Source organism: Natrix helvetica (genome assembly GCF_964273705.1).
Source record: "Natrix helvetica genome assembly, chromosome: Z".
Taxonomy (NCBI): domain Eukaryota; kingdom Metazoa; phylum Chordata; class Lepidosauria; order Squamata; family Natricidae; genus Natrix; species Natrix helvetica.
Genome location: NC_138554.1, coordinates 101,679,996 through 101,703,520, shown reverse-complemented (window position 1 = coordinate 101,703,520; position 23,525 = coordinate 101,679,996). Strand labels below are relative to the sequence as shown.

At 36.3% G+C, this 23,525-nt stretch overlaps 1 protein-coding gene across 1 annotated transcript in view; it reads left to right on the top strand.

Moving 5' to 3' along the window:
• DNAH11 (dynein axonemal heavy chain 11) overlaps nucleotides 1-23,525 on the top strand; it is a 190,316-nt gene that overhangs the window by 57,124 nt on the left and 109,667 nt on the right. The window contains exons 32-46 of the mRNA XM_081971445.1: nucleotides 743-903; nucleotides 1,936-2,092; nucleotides 2,919-3,064; nucleotides 3,330-3,446; nucleotides 4,757-4,895; nucleotides 6,206-6,298; nucleotides 6,867-7,061; nucleotides 8,387-8,464; nucleotides 9,500-9,632; nucleotides 10,306-10,433; nucleotides 11,884-12,032; nucleotides 14,535-14,685; nucleotides 19,545-19,676; nucleotides 22,059-22,232; nucleotides 23,085-23,289. Of these exons, the coding sequence (XP_081827571.1) occupies nucleotides 743-903; nucleotides 1,936-2,092; nucleotides 2,919-3,064; nucleotides 3,330-3,446; nucleotides 4,757-4,895; nucleotides 6,206-6,298; nucleotides 6,867-7,061; nucleotides 8,387-8,464; nucleotides 9,500-9,632; nucleotides 10,306-10,433; nucleotides 11,884-12,032; nucleotides 14,535-14,685; nucleotides 19,545-19,676; nucleotides 22,059-22,232; nucleotides 23,085-23,289 (2,158 nt within the window). The remainder of the gene's footprint in view (nucleotides 1-742; nucleotides 904-1,935; nucleotides 2,093-2,918; nucleotides 3,065-3,329; nucleotides 3,447-4,756; nucleotides 4,896-6,205; nucleotides 6,299-6,866; nucleotides 7,062-8,386; nucleotides 8,465-9,499; nucleotides 9,633-10,305; nucleotides 10,434-11,883; nucleotides 12,033-14,534; nucleotides 14,686-19,544; nucleotides 19,677-22,058; nucleotides 22,233-23,084; nucleotides 23,290-23,525) is intronic.

Here is a 23,525-nt window from a genome sequence, read left to right as displayed (position 1 = left end):
AATTTACAAACAGAGACTAAAAATATATCAGGGAAAAAAATCATTTATTATGTTTTATATCTGCCTCTTCCTCTGCATGAACCTTCTGCAGAGGATAGCTAGTGGATATAAAATAAGGAATTGTGTCTATATATACTGTTATATTTAAATTTTCTTCTGATAAGACTCCCAAAGGATTGCATTGACATTCTTTTGAGGATGTTAAAGGCAAAAGACACAAGTTTCTGTAACCTTAGTTTCTAAGTTTCCTCTGACATCATTGATCTTTTAAAAACGATCAGGCAGTGTATGATGTTGCAAATGCTAGAAAAGAACCAAATGAGATATTGAATATATAATTGTTTGATAGAATCCAAAAACTGTCAATAAAATCAGATCTGAGGAATAAAATGATATGAATGATGCTGAAAGGCACATCTAAAATTGACTCATGTCAAATACCTACAGTTCATTTTTTGTAAATGTGAGCATGGAAGAGAAAACTATCTTGGCAGAAATTCTAATATCTGTTGCAACTAAAGCCTCCATTAAAATGGCAATCCTATATTACATTTAATTTGCTATGGTGCAGAGGTACCTGGGAATGAATCTAAATTCTTATAACTGCAGACACTGGAGTTACATATGAATGATTGTAAATAAGGCTGGTGATGATAGCATAGGCATTTTGGCATTGACTGGGTTTTTTATTCTTTTATAGCATCTGCATAAATAATTGTTTTACAATATGGTGTTTGTATAGATTGCTAGTTCCCAAGCTTTCCCTTGGCTGTCGCAACTACGCCATAGATGGGATTGGACCCTGCAACACTGCTTTGCCAACATTTGTGATGCTCAGTTTCAGTATTATTATGAGTATTTGGGAAATACCCCTCGGCTAGTTATTACACCTTTGACTGACAGGTAATGTTCGTCTAATTCTGGCCCTCCCTGATTTGTCTTGCAGAATTTTATTATACGGAAAATTTTGTATTATCCTTCCTGGTGAAAAATATTAATATTAAAAAGTCTTTTTATTATTAGTAGTAAGTTCACTTACAAGTTGGTATAATTGTATTAGGTTACAAAATATCCCTATCTAATCTCTGAAATTATATAGGAATGCTTGGGTTGGCATTTTAAGGAGTTTATGCCTCTAGGATGAATGAAGAACCTCTGCTTGAAAGATTGAAGCAGAAATGTTTTTGGAAAACAGCCCAGGGGCTTTCCAGACTGCACAAATTTGCATACACAGCCACTCCACCACCTGCAAACCTTTGCACAGGTCTATTAGGTTTATTTTCAAGAAACTAACTTAAATAAAAGTTGGGAATAGAAGAAATGGTCAAACTGCATATCCAAGAAATGGAATGTTAGGCTTATAATATTTAATTTTTTGCATATCGTAACTGTTGAGCTGAAGAAACCTGTAACTATTAATGCAAGGAAGATTCCTACATTTTAATCCATAAAGAAATAAGTATGTTGCAATTCGGCACACAATAACTGAAAAGTATGTTGAAAATGTGTTCAATAGGCTCATAATTTAAGCAGCTATAAATGCATCTGGAAATAAGCTCATACATATATCTACATATGTGTAAATCTACAAATGCTACTGGATAGATTGTTTGATACAAAAATCTGCTTAGCCATGACAATGTGGAAGGATCAGACACATTTCCAAAACATACTTTATGTTACCCCAAATCCCCATTTTACTGTATGCTCATATTCTGCTTACATTCATCAGAGTCATTGATTTGCCATAATGTGCATCTGTTTGCAGTTTTAAGGCAAAATAATATTCATGAAATTTATTTATTGAAGATAAATATTCTTTTCAAAAAAATAAATCATAAATTCCCAAGTGGCTTGTGGTTGTAGCTTGTGGTTTTGCACTGTCCGTCATTAAAGAAATCTTATTTTATTGTCATTGTGCTTTTATTGTTAAAGGTGTTACATTACCCTTACTCAATCTCTACACCTAACAATGAGTGGGGCACCTGCAGGTCCGGCTGGGACAGGCAAAACAGAAACCACAAAGGATCTTGGACATGCACTTGGAATGATGGTCTATGTTTTTAACTGTTCTGAGCAGATGGATTACAAGGTGCTTTGGTTATTTTCAACCATTTATCTTCAAAGAAAAGGGGATAAGGATGGTTTTCACCTTTTTTCGGTCAGGACAATCCACTGCTAGAGGAGATTGAATCATACAGCTGCCAATCAGACAGACATTATTTCAAAGGAATCTTTTCATTAGTGGATGGAGTCTACTCCTTGGTGGATAGAAATACTGAAACTGAAAACTGATGGCACAAAATGACTTGGTAGTCCATAGAGTCTGCCCTTTTGAGGGTTTTTAAATTTTTATTTTTAGAATTTTTGTCGGATGATGGATATGTGTTTATTCCAAGCACATTTAAATTCAGTTACTGATGACTGACCCTTTACATCTGCTGGAAGTTGGTTCTAAGCTTCCATTACCCTTTCTGTGATATTTAACTAGATTTTATTTGCCATTTTTTATGCTTATACATAATGTATTTTTAATGGAACAATTAAAGCATTACTTAATATTCCTCAGAGTAATCAATTTAATTATACGTTTTAAAAAATACAAAATACTATTACTGGGATGGGACTAAACCATGTTTAGAGTGCTTTCTTAAAAAAATTTCCCAGTTGCAAGCTTTGTACTATAGTTTATTTCATTGAACTCAATGATACTTTCTGATACCAGTATTTATTATTGATTTATTAAGCTAATTTATATTTTCAAATACATTAGTCCTTATATCTCATAGCTTTATGGTATCTTGAGCTTAGTAAACCAAGAAACTCTTAATTTAATGAATTCACAACTGAGAGCAATAATGCAAATATTTGTTCTTGTTGTTTATAGGAAACTATTAATTTTTTTATTCCTCATATAGTCTATAGGAAACATCTATAAAGGTTTGGTTCAAACAGGCGCTTGGGGGTGCTTTGATGAATTCAACCGAATTTCAGTAGAAGTTCTTTCAGTAGTGGCAGTACAAGTAAAAACTATCCATGATGCCATCAGAAATAACAAAAAACAGTGAGTATTAGCTACATTAAATATTTTAAAGGGTTAAAAATATTATAAAGTTATTAACCATTTGTCTACCTGAATTCAAAATAACCAGACCTTTTATGACAAATTAACAGATATTGAGTGGTATTTCAAAGTAGTCTTGTATATTTTCATATTTCAGCTATAGATTTTTCCCTGTGCTTTGAGTACAATTTCCAAGGAAACCAAAACCAGAGACATTTACTTCACTTGTAACAAAGTTTACTGATTTATTTCTTTAATAATGCAGATTCATTTTCCTTGGAGAAAACATCAAATTGAAAGCATCAGTGGGAATATTTATTACTATGAATCCAGGCTATGCTGGCCGAACAGAATTACCTGAAAATCTTAAAACTCTATTCAGGTGAGTATGAAGGATAAGACATTTGTGCCCCCCCCCCCCCATGTCAATTCTTTGAATTCCAATAGTTAGCAACTACTGCTTTTTAATATATTGATTTAAAGAAAGAGCTCTTCAAAGTTGCATGTTTGACCCCCAAAAGAGATATGGAAGATGAAATATTGTTTCTTTTTAATTCTTGCTAAATGCAAGAGAGAATTTTACTATTGAAAATAAAATCATAACAAAGTTAAAAGATAATCTTAAAATAGCTTCACTTATATTTGTTGTAGCACTAAGCCATATTCCCGTTCACTTCTATTTTAAAAAGTCTCTATCATGTACTTTAATGAAGAACATTTTTTTATTTAAGAATATTTGATTAAATAAACACTTTAAATATATTAAAATAGAAATGCACAACACAGTTACATGATACCAGTACTTTTCCTAGTAAATATGAGAAAGGGGACCATTCTCTTTAGCAAAATTTTAGCTTTTTGTAAAGCAAAAGGATAGTTAAACAAAGTAACGCAAAATATTTTTTAAAATCTCTATTTTAGAAAAAAGACTACTTTGGAGATTACCCATTAAGTGCCAGCTTATTATATTTATTTTCTGTAACAGAAGTGATTATATGCAAAGAATTGTAAAAACTAACTTGAGAAAATTAACGTTTGCAGTTTTGTTTGAAATAGTGATACTAGGATATGCTAGCAAGCAGCCATTGCCCATATATTGAAAGAAAATGTTTGTTAATATATAATTATTAATTTCAGCTCAGGCAGCTACATTTGTAAAAATCACTGACTAGAATTGGGAACTATTTATTTATTTATCAATCAAATTTATATGCTGCCCATCTCAGAGAAGGTGACTCGGGGCAGCAGACTATAAACAACAAATATAAATCAACCATTACATAAAACCTATAAAAATTGTTTAAAATATAAAAAAAACTATAAAAGCAGAACTAAATTAGAAAAGATAACAATAGGCAGAGGGATATTAAAAACAATGGAGCATTGTCACAAGTTCAGCCATCCCTGGGGTCCCCAGGTCTGCTACAAAATCAGTTCTTGACAGATATTCAAAAGTTCAGGAATGATGAGAGGCTGACTGATCTCATCTCTGGGGGAAAGGAGACCTGACTTTCTCCCAGAGGTGAGATCATGGCCCATCCATGTGACTCCCTACATTATGGAATCCATAACAGACCCATTCTACTGGATCTAGTAGGACACGCAGGTGGAACAGTTAGTTTTCTTGTTCTCATTATGTTCATATTATAGTCTCTGATTTTGGTTTAATGTGTTTTTTTGTTTTGTGTTTAGACCCTGTGCAATGGTGGTCCCTGACATTGAACTAATCTGTGAAATAATGCTGATTGCTGAAGGGTTTATTGATGCACGATTGTTAGCCAGAAAATTTGTTACCCTGTATACTCTTTGTAAAGAGCTTCTCTCTAAGCAAGTAAGTGAGATCTCTTTGACTTGTGCTTCAAAAAAGCTAATTAATATTTTTGAAAGCAAAGAATTTCTTTCCTTTGTATATCCAACTTGTCGGATCGACAAGTCAAGAGAGTCCTATAAAGCTGTCAAAATACTTCTGTTAAAACTATTTGGATTTGTTATTTAAATGTTGGTGGTTTTTTCAATGGCATAGCATGAAGAAAGTGGCCAGAGATTTTTCCTCTTACTTTCATACACAATAGTAAAACACTAGGTTAACCAATGTTAATTGTAGGCAATTTAATATAACCTAAAGGAAAATATTTCTTCACAACTCTATTTGTTATCTTCTGAACTTCACCATCACAAAATATAATGATGACAATAAATTTCCTAGAGCATTCATGTCCTTCTAAACTTCTATATTTGGTTCTCCAAATCGGATATTATATTAAATAAGCTCATAGTGTGACACAGTATGGCTCCTCTTTTTTTCCTTTCTTTTTTTCCTGATTCTTGGAGACATGTCCCTGCAGTTTTCTTGAAAAGGTTTTTCAAAAATGGTTTGCCATTGCCTTCTTCCTAGGGCTAAGAAAGTATGACTAGTCCAAGGTCACCCAGCTGGCTTTAAGCCCAAAGCAGGATTGGAACTCACTATCTTCTGGTTTTTAGCCTGATGCCTTAACCATTACACCAAACTACCTTCATGGCTCCTCTATACTTACAAAATCCTTTGCAAAGAATAATATTATTTTGTTCTGGTTTTCATAGCTAACAAATAAAATGTTAATTTAGAAAACAACGTGAATGTACAGTATCATAAGTAGAGTGTAGTCCAAAATTATTTAATGTTCTTTCATCCATTTTTGTTGTACATATACATTTTTGTTGTATGTGCACATTCCCTCTTTTTTATGTGTAGAAATGTGGTTTGCATTCATTCTATTTTTCGGAATGGAAAATAATTAGTTTGCTGATAATTTTATTATATCTTATTCAAAATCAAACTGAGCAGAGCAGGGAAGTATTTTCTTATAAGTTAGATGCTTCCAGGGCATCTATATTTACCACTATAACTATTTGTAAATATTTTATTACACATGATTACTTTATTGATTAATCTGAATCAATTTAGATTTGAATAACTAAATATTTCATTTAATTTTTTTATCATATCACTGGTATAGCAATATCATACCACTGGTATAGAAATGTATGATATAAAAAAAGAATAATATATCTTAGTTTCTAGTTTTTAAAAATACAATATGGACAAGTTACTAGATTTGGAAAATGATTTTTTTAAACCTTCCTGAATATATCTCATCATAGGATCACTATGATTGGGGTCTTCGGGCTATTAAATCTGTGTTGGTAGTTGCTGGTTCTCTGAAGCGAGGAGATAAGACTAGACCTGAAGAACAGGTATGTAACATGTTGCAAAGATATACTTCATAAATCTGCTTCTCCAAACCCAAGCATGTTGGCACTGAAGTTTACAAATTCCCATACAGGCATTTTGTCATGGTTATTCTGACAGGGAATTCTTTCCCCTGCATTTGGAGACAACACATTAGTGTGTTGGAACATTAGTCTTCCAATTTGTCTTTGATAATAAAATCTGTGGCGCCTAAGCCCTAAAAATAACATGGTGAAATCCAGTCTAGTGCAATTCTGTATTTGTTACATTTAATAGATAGAATCTCACTAGACTAAATGTATAACCTTCTACCTAATAGATACACCTTTAGGGTGTGGCTACCCTGAATATTTTCCTCCCTTCCCCATACTGTTCACCTCTGTGGAACATGCTGTCTCCTGCTTAGGAAATTGTGGTGTAACTGCTGAGACTCTCACACATGCATGCACTCCACTGCAAATTGCATCACAATTTCCCTTTAATTGGATTTTAATTAGCCTTTTTTTTTCAAAGTATATTTTGACCATGAATCAGAGACTTTCTAAGTACAATAATGTTTACTGCCTTTTCTAGATACTTATGCGAGCCTTGAGGGACTTCAATCTGCCTAAGATAGTGACAGATGATATCCCCATTTTCATGGGCTTAATTAGTGACCTCTTTCCAGCTTTGGATGTTCCAAGGAAGAGGGGCTTACAATTTGAACAGATGGTTAAACAATCTACCCTGGAGCTTCACTTACAGCCTGAAGAGACCTTCATTCTGAAAGTAAAAAAATAATAATCCATTGCTTTTAATTACAGTCTGTAAAAAAATTAAATCAAAATAATTGCAGACAGGTTGTTCTGGGTATGAAGTTATCCTTATTGACCTTACTACATTCTCAAAGTGTCCTTAAAATGTTAGTCTTTCAGTAGCAGTGCTGTATATTAGTTATTCAGTGTTAATTAGAATATAAGCATATTATTATAAAATGTCTCACATGCACTAATTTGTCATGGAAATGCAATTCCTGCCCCTATTCTGTTTGCTTTTAAATAATTTAGTACTGCTAATACTTAGTTATCAGTGTTAAACTTTAATACAGTACAAAAATGGAAATATTACTTCATTAAGGATTGTCAGTTGGCTGCTTTGTTCTGTTGCTTGATGAGGAAAAAAAGAAAAAAGCAGAATGAACTTCTGATATAGGAGAATGTTTATCAACATTAAAACTCAATATATCATCAGGGCATTCAATTTTGCCTGTAGTAGGAATAGATAAGTGTCAGTAACAGAAGTGAAGCAGCAGAATTAACATCCAATTTAGATATGACTCTTGATTTGTAGAAAAGCCCATAGAGATGGTGTTGGATTGAGTAATGGAAAGGCACACACAGGCTAACGGTAACAACAGCTCTTTATTGTAACAGAACAAGTATGAACAATCCAGCGAAGGTTGAGTCTGACAGCAGCCCTTTTATAGGGAGCTGTCAGACCCTTCGACCAATGAGATTAAACCTCTGTTCCCGCTGGAACAGAGGACCTTGGTGGAGACCATTATAACTGTAGCAAGTATCTAACAGATAGCAACCACATTATACTATAGAAAGTACCTAGAGTGCAATAGCTTGGCCACTAGTATAATTGACCTAGGATTTATCTTCTTTCTAGTAACTCAGTAAAGGTAAAGCCACAGGAATCCCAGGAGACTGGTATTGCCACTGAAGTGCTCTGCTTGATCTCACATTTTTTACAGTAACTCTCCTACTTCAAATTTATGAATGCATTTGCTATGTCTTTAATTTCATTTATTTACTTAATATATTTATATAGTTGCTTATCCTATCTCAAGAAGTGTAATTCTGGCCGATTTATGCAGATTTATTGAAAATTAAAATCATTAAACATTTTGGTGATTTCATTGGCCATTGAAGCTAATTGATACTGTAATGTACAAAGCAACATTTACATTTCCTGAATACAATGGAGAATGTTTTACTATGGGAAAAAAAAACTAATGTCTTCTTAGTTGATGTGAGAGAAAAACTGCCTAGGGTCGTTGTTGTTGTTGATGATGTTATTGTTGTTATTGTTGTTGTTGTTATTGGCAGGTTGTTCAGCTTGAGGAATTGCTGGCTGTGCGTCATTCTGTCTTTGTGGTGGGAAATGCAGGAACAGGAAAAAGCAAGGTACAAGTATACCCTTCATAATTTCAACTATTATTTCGTTGAAAATATTATTTTCCAGGCAAATTGGAAAAACATCACTTGCTTTCACCCCAACTATGCCCATCCATATTTTTGCGTTAATGTGAAATTCCAGTGATTAAAGATAGTTATGATCAAGATAATCATAAGGGAGTAATTTTTTTTCTTTCCTTTTGGGATTAAGACTAGGGAATAATCAAATAAAAAAAGTTTCTTTGGGGGAGGGAGGAAATCCTTCTAACATCCTTGATGCAAGAGCATCTTATGAGCTGTTCTTTGTAAGGCATTGAAGATCTATCTCTTGTCTCAGGCATTGGACCACAAGGTTAGATAAACCTGTTTTAAATTATTTATATACTTATTTGAGCTTAGACTTTATTAATTATGAATACTAAAATATTTAATTGCCATTTGTAACTATTGATTTTTAGATGGTTAGCTATTCACAGTTGCAAGGTGAAACAGCGACCAATGAATTAATTAATGAAAAATGCAAGAGCAGATCAGAGATAAAATTATTAACAATTTAGGGTTACTTTTTAGGGGAAGTCAAAGCTTACTAAATTCTAATGTATGGGTTCTCTTTGATTTTTCTGGAGAACAATTGTCTTTGTCATTTCCCCATTATTTCTGCTTATTCGCAAAGTGAAACTAATATGCACTATTGTTTTTGCCCCATTGTCATTTCTAATCTTGCAAATCACTATTAAAATGTAAACAGAAATAATTTTGGTAGATGTGAATGAAAAACAATCATGAGAAAAACTAGAAAGTATAGAATTAATAATTCTGTAATTCTAGATTTGTGGGGGAAAGTTTTAGAAGATCCTTTCCCATGGTTAGTGTCTCTGGAAGTCCTTAAAAACCAGCCTCTGAAATACAGTGCAAAGATCAAAATACTACACTTCAGATTTTATTGAAATGTTCATATTTACATTTTTTAAAAACCACTTTTCCTCCAAATTTAAGGTTCGGTTTCCTTTTTGTTTCCTTTTTCTTTCTTTTTCTATTTAACAGATTTTGAAAACACTGAATAAGACTTATATGATCATGAAACAGAAGCCTGTTTGGAATGATTTGAACCCCAAGGCTGTGACTACTGATGAGCTCTTTGGGTTCATACATCATGCTACAAGAGAATGGAAAGATGGCAAGTGAAATGCATTATGATAGTTAATATTATGACTTTTATACCAGTTTTCTAACTGCATTGTATCCCAACTACTCTTAATTTTTATCAATCAATAAATAGAAATGAAAACAAAGCAAAGTATTATTTGAAACAAACTGGAACACTGATAACATCAACATAGAGAAAATAATTACTATATTCTATTTATAAATGATGCTATAGATAAAACTCTTCCTTTAGATGGTGCATCTGAACATTACATATTAATGAATACTTCACATAGGAAAATATTGTATTTCAAACATCAGAAATGTTTTTTCTTCATACATAGATCATTAGATTTCTTATCTGATACCTTCTGCATATTCCCCATATGTTCTTTCCTTGATGTCAGTTTTACCTGGATATATCCGCATGCTAATATAATCTCATTACATTGTGATACACAACTAGACAGACAATATAATTTTATTTTAGCCACTGTAGAATTACTTAACCTTAGACATACAGAATTAAATTTTTTGATCTTGCCCCAAGTGAAGTATACATTTAAAACAAACCTTTAATAAAACTCATGTGCATGCATGAAAACAGTTGTTTGCATTTTTGGGTTCTTTTGCATCTGAAACAGAAACTTTTGCTTTTTGTCATTAAACATTATTATCAAAATCTATTTACATGCATTTCTCAGGACTCTTTTCCTCTCTTTTGAGAGAGCAAGCAAATATGAGCCATAATTGGCCAAAATGGATTGTCTTAGATGGGGACATAGATCCTATGTGGATTGAATCACTCAATACAGTTATGGATGATAACAAGGTGAGCATAAAAATGCATTTTCATTTTTTTCCTTTAACATTCATTTTCTTTTCTCCCCCCCCCCCTATGAAATGGTTTCTCTATGTGACTGATATTCATTAAAACATTCTATCTCTTTTCTGTGATGTACCAGAAGATCCAGTTAGAAATATTTTTGGTAATGGTTTCTCACTATATTAAAACTTGAGTGATTGCATTTTTTAAAGAAAACCTCAATTTTGTTTAATAAACTAGAAAATTGTGTTTTCTTATTCTGCATTGAATAAGAACTAAACTGAAGTAAAACAAACAATGAGCCTAGTGCAGGAAACTGAGCTTGTGAATGAAGCTTACTAACATTAATTTCTGCAATTAAATTATATTCTAGTATTGGTACTAGTCAGAAAAGGAAAGGGAATGGAGATGTATATATGTCTCTTTTCTAATTTGTTGAACGTAGGAATTCAAGATTTTCTATGACTTAGAAATTAATCCTTGTTTTTTAAAAATATTGTATTAGAGATTATAATTGCAATTCTAAAAAGTAATGCAAACTAAAAGAAGAATAGAAAGAAAAAATGCAAAAGAAAACAAAAACAGATCTAAAATAGAAAGGAAAAGTATAGATATGGTAAAGAAAAAGAAAACAAATATATAATGAAGTGGCTTGCAATCTTCATCTCAAGACATTTAAACAAAAAAAAATCTTTCAATTAACAGCCAATGATCTCTTTATCCCATCTCTTATCTATAAATAAATCCATAAAATCATCATTTCAGTCTTAGTGTCAGCAAAAGTCTGTAAAGGGTTAGGGAAATGGTTAAATTATGTGCAATTGTCCAGAGCTTCTGTGGGTAACCTCTCCTCTCTTTGTGTGAAAAGTTCAGAGCTGATCTACTCATTGGCTCCCCATTCTATACATTGTTTCTGCATTTTGTAGAGCCATCTTCAATCCATCATTTTCCCCCCTGGAAGTTCTCTTGAAAATCAGTCTTTTAGCACAGATCAAGAATCTGTGATCAGAAATACACTTTAGTACTTTAGCTCCTACTGATTTTAACCAAGAGGTTGTAAGTGATCTGAACAACACCAGTTTGTCTATTGCTGGTATATGCCTATATGCGTAGAGGCAATCTATGTAAATTAGAATTCTTTTCTATGTGGAGATTGGCTATATTTTAAATAAAAAGATTACAAACCATGTACTACTAATTCTGTTTTTTCAAATATTTAATCATAACCTTAAATATAAACTTCTGTTGTATTCTTCCCTTAGAATTTGATAGCATTCTTTATAATTGATTGGGTCTTTGTTTATGAACTCACAATGTATTTAATTTATTAATGGGTCCTTAGATATGAACTGAGCAATATAATATAATATCAGAAATATATTTTTAGATTACTATAAAAATGAATGCAGTAGGTTTTATTGTGAGAGTAACATTGCATTGTTCTACACATTTGTAGGTGCTGACACTTGCCAGCAACGAACGGGTTCCTTTGACTCCATCAATGCGACTGTTATTTGAGATACACCATTTGAAAACAGCCACCCCTGCTACAGTGTCAAGAGCAGGAATTCTGTATGTAAATCCACAGGATCTTGGTTGGAATCCGTACGTAATATTTATTAACCTATTCTTGCATAAGAGCTTTTCATTTTAATGTAAAATATGCAATGTTTGTAATCAGATTACAAACCAAGGCAAACTTTATCCAAATTGCTTTTGGGGTTTTCTTCTTTATGACCTATTTCTGCTTCTCTATCAACATTATTGTTATTGTATGATATAATTGTTACTGTTATATATTGTAAAATGTATAAATATATTTTATATATTATAAAATAATTATGATTATAAAATTATTGACATAAATTGCTACTGCTTAAAGCTTTCTATTTGAAAAGCATATCATTAATATTTCAACAGATTAATTTATATGCATTCATTTAATTCAGCTACAGTGTATTGTGCTGCCTACAATTCTCTTTAAAACATGCACCAGTATTATTTGAAATCAGAAATTTATTCAATATTGTCTGATTGCTGAAACACTCAACAGCAGACTGGAGACATCTGAAATGTTGAGACCATGTCAGAGATACTTAATAAAATTATAGTCATAGAAGGCTTTATATCAAAAAGTCCTCAAACTTTTTAAACAGGGGACCAATTCATGGTCCCTCAGACTCTGGAGGGGGGTGGATCAGCTGAGTGGGCATGGCTAGGTGGTCATGTGACTGGATGATCATGTGTCTAGGTAGGCATGGCCAATTTAACAGTACATTGAACAATGCACACATATTAAACTTTAATTTGTTTTTCTCCTGGGGGTGTTTTGTTTTCTTTTGTTTCCAAGTTGCTCTTTTGGTTGCCTTTTCTTTTTACTAGATCGTTTTTTCAGTTGTTTAGGAGGCTAGTGGTCCACTTCAGGAAACTCAGTTTTGCAGCAATTCTTCTCAGCCTCAAGGAGCTTGAGAAATTTCCCTCCCTCCCTCCCTTCCTCTCTCCCTCTCCCTCTCCCCCCCTCTCTCTCTTTATCTATTTTCTAAAGGTGGGGGAGGTGAAAAGCAGGCCATTTTTACCAGGTTTTTTGGCCTCCTGGGGTGTCTGTGGGCCCCATTTTTCACCCTCCCCCCACCTCCCAAAGCATTCTGCAGTCCAAAGATAGACAAAAATGTCTCATTTTTGGTCAAAACCAGGCCATTTTCACTCATATTTTGGCCACCTGGGGCATCTGTGAACCCTGTTTTTCACGCTGCCCCTGCTCCAGAACATCTCTGCAGGCCAAAATTGTTGGCCTTAGCTTTCAGTTTCAGCCTTCAGGGCTCATGAAGGTAAATCCTACGACTCAGCTGAAGGGTGGCACAGTGATGTGGACGGGGCAGCCTCGTGGTCCTGCACAGGCCAGATTAATGGCTTCGGCCCATAGTTTGAAGACCCATGGTTTATATGTTAGCAAAATTGTTCCTCTGCTGAATGTGAGGAAACTTGCAACTCTTCTCTCTAATCTTCCAGGATCTTAGTTCTCAGATGAATTTTGCCTTGTTTCTGGGCAAATGAACAATGTACTCTTTGGAGCCATTGTTTTGTTTAACTAATAAGACCTACATATTCCTTTGCCTACATATAATTCTAGAGTATGGCAATTTGTTTTGTAACATGCTAATTTTCCATTATTTTTTTTCAGTTAAAACCATTGTTTTAAAAATTAAGCCAGAAAGGTACTGAACAACATCCAAAATACAAATATGAATACTTAGTACTGAGCCTTAAAGTATTCTGATAGGGCATACCAGTAATGTTTTAAGAACTAGGTAATATTCAGTTAGTATAGTTCAGGGGTGTCAAACACAAGGCCCACGGGTGTACCCAATTTGAAGAGGAAACATCGAGCCAGCATGGCTTTGGCCAGGTCTACTCAATGCGAAGAGGAAAAATGCCAGCAGTTGGGGGAGTGGTGTCAAGCTGGTCATGCCTACACAGTTCGCCACACCCAGTTGGCCACACCCAGTGAGTGGTGTCATGCTGGCCACACCACCCAGTTGGCCATACACACCTGGCCCCCCAAAGTCAACCACAGCCCTGATGTGATCCTCAATGAAGTTGAGTGACAACATCTAAAGCATTTCCATGACTACTATCAACTTGAGAAGGGAGGAAAATGCCCTACATACTTTGGCCAGAGTAAAAAGTTTCACATTCCTGTAACTGGGATGTGAATGTGCATGTCCAGAACCCTGCCATAATGTCCTGTTGGAGAATGTGATTGATGACTTCAGGCAGAGGGGAGGGGACACAGAGGTAAAGTTCAGATGCCATTAAGTAGGATTTAGTTTTGGCTCCACAGAAGTCCATGCCAAGATGTTAGTCCTAATAAATGAATTGTTTTCTTTGAACTTTGTCTCGAGGTTCATAAATTAATTAGGTCAGCTCTTGGAAACTTCACATTGAGTTTGACATCCCTGGTATAGATAATATAAATACCTATCAAATGTATTTCTCAATAAGCTAATTCAACAAATGTCTTCTGCTTTCCTAGTATAGAAAATTGTGCTAACCTCTGCATTGTGACATATGGATCTTGGGAGAAATCACTGGGGTTTTCTTTTCCAGATATGTTGCAAGCTGGATAGAATCAAGGAAAGATCAATCTGAAAAAGCAAATTTGACTATTCTCTTTGATAAATATGTTCCTCCATGTTTGGATCAACTGAGAACAAACTTTAAAACTATAATTCCCATCTCTGAGAATAGCATTGTGCAGGTATGATTTTCACTGTATCAGATTTAATTAATAATGTGATGGATAGTTAAGTAATAAAAATATTTACAAATAGGGAAGTACTTTTTATTGAGAACTATCCTATTCCTAGTGGTTATGGAAAATGTGAAGTAAAAGACAACCATATTACACTCATGTGTAAAGTATCTTTTGATGGGCAATTATAAAAGTTTAGAATCAAATGTTTTTTTTTTCATTCTAAACAAAAAGGTGCCCATCATGATATCCACCTAAAGAGTTCAGATAACTTCTGACTATAAAGTGTATATTCCTATGTCATTACTACCTCTCCAAAATGACTATAAGAGGTTTCTCTTTGGCACTATATCAGTATGCATGTTATGTGGTTCTACTAGATTCTTGACTTTCTCCTCTGATGATCAATATTTATATAAAGCCCTTGGAATGGTAATCCATACATTTAAGCTATGGTGTCTTGAATCTAAGGAAATCCTTTAAATCATCAATAGCTCTCTTTAGGAATTAATGAATGGAATGAGGGCTAGAAAACTAAAATTGAATTCAGATAAGGTGAGGATATTATGAATAAATAATTCTCAAGCCCAGGAAAACACTAGGAAAAGGGGTTAATATAAGGTTTCTCTTTTATTCCAATATGTTCTGAGATACACTATATTACCAAAAGTATTTGCTCACCTGCCTTTACTCGCATATGAACTTACTGTAAGTGACATCCCATTCCTAACCCATAGGGTTCAATTTGACGTTGGTCCATCCGTTGCAGCTATAACAGCTTCAACTCTTCTGGGAAGGCTGTCCACAAGGTTTAGGAGTGTGTTTATGGGAATTTTTGACCATTCTTCCAGAAGCGCATTTGTGAGGTCACACACTGATGTTGGACGAGTTTACGTGGCTTACCACTTCATGGCTGAGTTGCTGTCTTTTCCAAACACTTCCACGTTCTTATAATACATCTGACAGTTGACTGTGGAATATTTAGGAGCAAGGAAATTTCACAACTGGATTTGTTGCACAGGTGGCATCCTATCACAGTTCCACGCTGGAATTCACTGAGCTCCTGAGAGCGACCCATTCTTTCACAAATGTTTGTAAAAACAATCCCCATGCCTAGGCACTTGATTTTATACAACTGTGGCCATGGAAGTGATTGAAACACCTGGTTCTGTTTATTTGGATGGGTGAACGTCTACTTTTGGCAATATAGTGTAGGATGCCACCTGTGCAACAAATCCAGTCGTGAAATTTCCTCACTCCTAAATATTCCACAGTCAACTGTCAGCTGTATTATAAGAACGTGGAAGTGTTTGGGAACGACAGCAACTCAGCCACGAAGTGGTAGGCCACGTAAACTCGTCCAACATCAGTGTGTGACCTCACCAATGCGCTTCTGGAAGAATGGTCAAAAATTCCTATAAACACACTCCTAAACCTTGTGGACAGACTTCCCAGAAGAGTTGAAGCTGTTATAGCTGCAAAGGGTGGACCGACATCATATTGAACCCTATGGATTAGGAATGGGATGTCACTTACAGTAAGTTCATATGCGAGTAAAGGCAGGTGAGCAAATACTTTTGGCAATATAGTGTATATAGATGGTATTAAAGAGAAGCTTCGGCAATGAGCCGCACTGGCATAGTGGTTAGAATGCAGTGCTGCAGGCTACTTCTGCTGATCACCAGCTGCCAGCAGTTTGGCAGTTCGGGTCTCACCGGCTCAAGTTTAATTCAGCCTTCGGCCTTCCAAGTTGGCAAAATGAGGACCCAGATTGTTGGGGGCCATATGTTGAGTCTGTAAACTGCTTAGAGAGGGTTGTAAAGCAGTGTGAAATGGTATATAAGTCTAAGTGCTATTGCTATTCAGTTGGCAAATATTGCTTCCTCCAGTTCACTTCCACTCATGAGCTGTGAGGGTCTACCTGAGATAAAGTTTTTAGTGTGGGAGTCAGGAGTAAATCGGCTCAGTGGCAGTGCCACCAATTATCATTCTGTCAACATTTGATCCTCTTGCTGTCTTATCTTAGAAAATATGTCTGTTCATTAGGCAGTTTAAAGGACAAAAAGAGTTCATTTCTTTTAGGATAATTGATTTTATTTAGTTGGGGGTTCTTTTTTGTTTTTGTTTAATGTCCTTTTGTATAATACCCTGGAAGTTCTCTGAAAGGCTGAATGAAATAAATCATGTTATCTATGATGTAGAGGTATTTACGTATCTATGTTATCTAAGAGACACAGGGCTCAGTGGCTAAAATGCTGAGTGTCGATCAGAAAGGTCCGCATTTCACCAATTCGAACCCTTAGTGCCATGTAATGGAGTCAGCTCCTGTTACTTATCCCACTTTCTGCCAACCTAGCAGTTCAAAAGCATGTAAAAATACAATTAGAAAAATAGGGACCACTTTGGTCGGAAGGTAACAGTATTCCGTGCGCCTTCGGTGTTGAATCATGCCGGCCACAAGACTACGGAACGTCTTCCAACAGTGCTGGCTCTTTGGCTTTGAAATGAAGATGAGCACTGCCCCCTAGAATCGGGAATGACTAGTATATATGTGTTAGGGCAGTGCTCCCCAACCTTTTTATCGCCGCGGACCGGTAAATGTTTGATAATTTTTCCGTGGCCCGCTTGTTTTGATTTAATAATTTTAATTTAATTGTATTTAAACATGCCTTCAAAATAAAATACAGCTACACCAAAAAATGAATATAAAGTGATTTATTTTATTTAACTCATTAGAATGCCAAATCAATGAGAACCCTGAGCTTGTTTCTTTGCAACGAGATGATTCCATCTGGGGGTAATAGGAGACAATGACACCCGAAGTGTGTTGCTTATGTCCAGTTTATTCCATTGTTTTGTTTTGGTTGCTGTCACTGCAGAAAACCCCGCTTCACACAGATAGGTTGTCGGAAATGGCAATAGGGATTTAAGTGCTGTGGTGGCAATCTCAGGGTATTCCGCCATGACTTTAATCCAGAACACCGGCAGAGTTGTTGTCTCGAACATAGTTGCCAGCGTGCCCCTTTTAATACAGAGATGCCAGCGTGCCCCTTTCAACACAGAGATGGCAGCATGCCCCTTTCAATACAGAGATGCCCCAGCATTCCCCCTTTCAATACAGAGATCATCGCGCCATAGTGCTGAGTCTCCTCAATAGCAGAGAACCCCCGCCCCCCCCTCCGTGCACTTATGCCTGAACCCGCACAAACACATTCAACCCAGGAGTTGTTGACCTAAATAAGTGCAATAGGCCTGGGTGAATGAGAGGGCATTCTAATAAAACCACTGCTGCTCCTCTTTCCGTTTGATAGTGCTGAGTCCCTCCCCCTCCGTGCACTTATCTTACGGCAGCTTCTCTTCAGTCCCCGCATCTCCGACCTCGAGTCCTCAGTCCTCCCGTGGTGCCTCCTCCTTGCCAATGGCGTGAGGTTTGCCTTTCGGCCAATGGTGTGAGGTTTGCCTTTTGGCCAATCAGGAAGCGGGAGGACCCGCTCCCTGATTGGCCAGGAGGAGCATCAGTGTAACAGCGAATTTTCATTCGCTATTGTCACACAATGGGCGGGCTTGGGAGGGCGCAATGCTCTGCGCCTCGGTCGCCCGCCACAGTGAAATGATTTGAAGTTCCTCGGGCGGCCCGGTGCCGATTGATCCACGGACCGGCATCAGTCCGCGGCCCGGGGGTTGGGGAACAAGGTGTTAGGGGAACCTTTACCTTTACCTTTTATTTATACTGTATAGTAGCAAACATATATGCTTATTTCAGACTGTATGGGAGAAAAACTCTTATTATGGTATATGTAGTATTACAATCAGGATGAATAATATAATTATATAGTTATGGAACCAATTGCCAGAAAATGCTTTACATGGCTATTTCAAAAAAGCTCCTGTATTCAGTCATGCAACCTGTTTCCTGTTGGTGCTTATTAGGTGTAAGAATTTTTTGGGGGGATGTTTAATGTTCTTTGGACATAAACCAAGATTTTTATTTTTTTAGATAGACTTCATTTTTATAGAAAAGGCTCTGAGACCTTTGTTATCATTATAAAAGAATGAATTATTAGAAAGTCAAAAACTATAATTTTGCATATAAAATGTTTATTTATTAAACAAATTTATGTAGCTGACCAATTTACACAATGACTCTTGGTATCTTGGGGTTTGGAATTTTAAACTCAAAGCAGAATTATCCTACTTACAGTATAACACATCCATTGTGTTTTGGAAAAAGAACAACTACAGGCAGGGTTGGGTTCTGACAGTCACTACTGCCGGTTTGCTCATGGGCATGCTGCCCACGAGTGCTTGATGTGCGCTTCACATGCATGCGCAGTACAATTAAAATTGTTCTGCGCATGCGCAGAAACAAAAAGCAAGATGGTGGTGCCATAGGCTCCAGTTCGGGGGCATGGCAGGCCTGGGGCGCTGCCGATTCCAGCAACCCAAGCTACCAAACCACTACCAGATCGGCTGAACCAATCAGAACCGCTAGGAACCCACCACTGACTACAGAAAACTGGCAGATTACTATTGAATTCAGTGATACAATCCTGGAAGGGTTCAAGGTCACACGTAGCATAACACAATATAGTGTCAAGATCTTTATACTGTTACTCTCACTCTCTTCGCTTTTCATTCCATTATGCTGAGAGGAAAAGAAAAAGTTTAATATGTTTTGCGTGAAATCAGTTTGAATATTGCATGTAATTAAGCTCAATAATCTACTTTGTTACGGTATAATTTCTTTTTTTATAGACCAATGTGGTCATCTTATCATCTATAACAGTTCTGAGTGGCTTAATCCACATAAGATATATGTTTCCATCTAGATCAATGTTTTGTATTTTCCTCTATTTTTTTTGTAGACTCTTTGTACTCTCCTTGACTGTTTATTGATCCCTGAAAATATGTCCCCTGATGGACCTAGAGACCTATACGAAATATATTTTGCCTTTGCCTGTATTTGGGCATTTGGTGGGGCTCTATTTCAAGACCAGGTATGTCAAAAATCAGCTTGTTTAAATTCCAAATTGCGGGCAGAGGGGCTATTCAGATAACAAACTGTTGTAAATGATCTTTCACCTGTGCAATAAAAATATAGTCAACAGGGTCAGTAAAAAAGGATGAATTAAATTAAATCAAATTAAGGAATTAAATGTCTTATTTAAGTCTCCGTATCATAAATAATAATGCCAATTTCAAAGTGGATCATGATCCTTGAAAAAATGCTAAAAAGAATTGAATGGGCTTTTATATTCTTCATATATCTTGGCTGGAAGTTGAAGAGAAATAAATTACACAATAAAGGACATAAGTGGCACAAGATGATTGTAGATAAACTGAATGAAGATAAACTGACATCGTAGATCATCAAATACGGTATAAGAAATAACCCAGGATGGGCTGGCTACTGGAGGTTTTCAGGGGTTCAGGAGAACCTCTAGCTAAGATTCTGTGCAGTTCAGAGAACACCCAAATCCCACTCCTGGCTTGCCCCCCCCACCCCACCATGCTCCTCTCAGGAGTCCCCACGCAGTCCATTTTAGATGCAGGTAAGTACAGGGTGTGTGCAGAGTCTTAAGGAGGGCGAAAAACAGGCCTACTAGAAGTTCAGGAAGGCCAGAAACGGGGCTATTTCCAGTCTTCAGAGGGCCTCTGGAGCTTGGGGAGGTCATTTTTGCCCTCCTGGAGGCTGAAGTAAAGTGTCCGGAGCCCAGGGAGGACAAAAACACCCCTTCGCCATGCTGCAGGAGCAGTGGCGTAGCGTGGGTTGTCAGCACCCGGGGCAAGGCAAGTAATTTGCGCCCCCTAAAGCGAGGGCGGCCCGACTGCAGTGAGGCTCTCCATGCTGGCCTCCTGCCTTCCTCCCGAGGAGGAGCTCGAAGGGCAGCGGGAAAAGGCTCGACTGAAGGGAAGCAGGTGCCGCGGGGGTGGGAGGCGCACCGGGGGCTTCGGGAAGGCGCCGGCTTCCCGGGGCGCTCCAGGCGGAGCGGGAGGACGCGGTGGCGTTGCAGCGGCGGGCAGACGGAGTGCAGCGCAGCGCCGCTCTCCTTCGGCTCCGCCTGGAGCGCCCCGGGAAGCCGGCGCCTTCCCGAAGCCCCCGGTGCGCCTCCCACCCCCGCGGCACCTGCTTCCCTTCAGTCGAGCCTTTTCCCGCTGCCCTTCGAGCTCCTCCTCGGGAGGAAAGAGACAGCCACAGTCCGGCAAAGGGCGGCGCCGGGCGAGTCAGGGCGCCCCCCCAGATGTTGCGCCCGGTGCGGCCGGCCCCCCCTGCACCCCCCACGCTACGCCACTGTGCAGGAGATCTAGCCCACAGCCACCATGGCCACACTCCTAGTTAAAGTTTACTCCTTGCTAAAAATTTTGAATCCCACCCCTGCTTATACAGCATGTTAGGTTTGAAGGGAGAAAAAAGTGAACATAATACCTACAGCTGCTTGAAGGAAATGCAAGCAGACACATTTTGCAGCTCTATATGGTCTAAAACATCTTGCTTCCTTTGGATCTGAGGTGTTGCATAGAGTTAGCACAGGTGTTTATGTAGAAAGTTGTGAAGTGTGATATAGTAGTCCTTACATATGACCACAATTGAACCCAAAATTTTTGTTGCTAAGTGAGACAGTTGTTACATGAGTTTTGCCCCATGTTTTAGGCCCATTTTTCCATAATTGAAAAGTGAACCACTGCACTTGTTGAGTTAGTAACATGAATCTTTAGTTAGTAAGTGAATCTGACTTTCTCATTGACTTCACTTGTCAGAAGTTCACAAAAGGTGATCACATGACCCTGGGACACTGCAACTCTAATAAATATGAATCAGTTGCCAAGTGTCTGGATTTTGATCACATGACCATGGAGATGATACAAAGTTGTAAATGAGAAAAATGGTCATAAGTCATTTTTTTCAGGGCCATTGTAACTTTGAATGATTACTAAATGAACTGTTGTAACACAAGGACTACCTGTATCATCTCATAGGAACTTGTTCTTTTTGGATGAAAATGAAAAAAAAAGTAACCAATATGTATGCTTTGCAACACATAAATCAAAATAATTTTCCAAAATTATTAGGACAGATATATTCAATGATTTTTTCTTATTCTCTTCAGAAATGTTCGTGATTAGTAAAGTAATATGAAAATGGCACTTAAGACATTCCATATACAGGTTAGATTGTTTGGTAACTGGTTTCGTTTTTAAGGATAAAATCACCTAAAGAAATGCTCCCCAGTAGAAATATTTTCCTGTTTTGAAGTAATGAAAGTGTTTGACAATATGCAATTTAAATTATTTCACAATATGGATGTATGTTCCCAGATAATGTACACTTAATGGCTAAATGGTTGTACAAGTTAGATAACAAAATCAATATTTTATAGCTTTACAGTTACCAAGCTGAATTCAGTCAATGGTGGCTTAAAGAGATGAAATCTGTGAAGTTTCCTTCTCATGGTACAATATTTGACTATTATCTTGACCCCCAAACTAAGAAATTTTTGCCTTGGAATGATAAAATTTGCAGTTTTGTCATGGATCCAGAAACACCCTTGCAGGTATTTTATTTCCTTGTTAATAAAAAATAATAAAAAATTAGAGATGAATGTAGGGACTTTGAGGTTTTATCTTTATTATTTTCATTTTTTTCCTAAAAGCATGGCTCTTTTAAAATCTGTAAACAGTACACATAAGTTCTGTTTTTATATTGCATCTAACAACAGGGGCAAGAAACTAATGGAAACCAATTAAATTGATATGGTGAGAACATTTAATAGTTTCATTTATTTACAAAGGATATAGTGAAAGAAGCTCATGGAAGTTTCTAATTTCTTTATGTGAGTGAAAGTAGGAAAGAGAAAAAATACATAAGGTCAAGGCTAAAACAATAAAAAAAAATATTGGTTTTTTTTGTTACATTCAAATGTAGCCAATGTGAATTATCATCATCTCTTACTGTAAAAAAAAATCAGTGCACAATCTTATTATATTTTGTTAAAATCAATTTTAATATATTAATTAAATGAAAGGTTAGTGTCCTATTGAATCTTTATTATTATTCTTTTTGGAAAGTTTATAAATGTTTTCCTTATAATAGCCATTAAAATATAAAAATTCCATATTGGAATGGTGCAAAATTGTATCTTATTATATACAGTTCAACAAGGGGCATTACATTGATGCTTAGAAGAAAGGAACATATTATTTAAATTCCATATTTTCTGTTCCAATATTCAGATCTTTAGAAATAATAAAAAATGTTAAAACTTTTATGTTGTACAAACACACATAATCATTGACTGCACTCTGTAGTAAGTGATATTTAAAATAGATTTCAGTAGCATATTAACATCAATATGTTGACTACCTGCATTGGTTTGTGTATTTGTGTATGTGTGTGTGTGTTTTAGACAGAGCTTGTTCACACATCTGAAACCACATGTCTTAAATATTTTGTGGAACTGCTATTGAAAAAAAGCAAGCCAGTGATGCTGGTTGGAAACGCTGGAGTAGGCAAAACATTGCTTATTGGAAAATGCCTTGCCAGCCTTTCAAAAGATTTTCTGGTCTCAAAAGTTCCATTCAATTATTACACCACTTCAGCAACATTACAAAGTAAGCCTCCTCTATTGTTATCATTCAGGCTGTCACTTTGAGCATTAGTGTATAGTCAGTCATCTAAGTTCTTTATGACTGACCTTGCATTTGCTTCTTACCTCTTTTGATCTGAGTGCTCTTTCCTTTTCACCATTTCTGTTTATCTTCCTTTTTTTATTTTTTCCAGCATGTAAAAATTATTCAGCAATCAAGGATACTATACTGTATCCTTCATCCCATCTCTTCCTACTCCT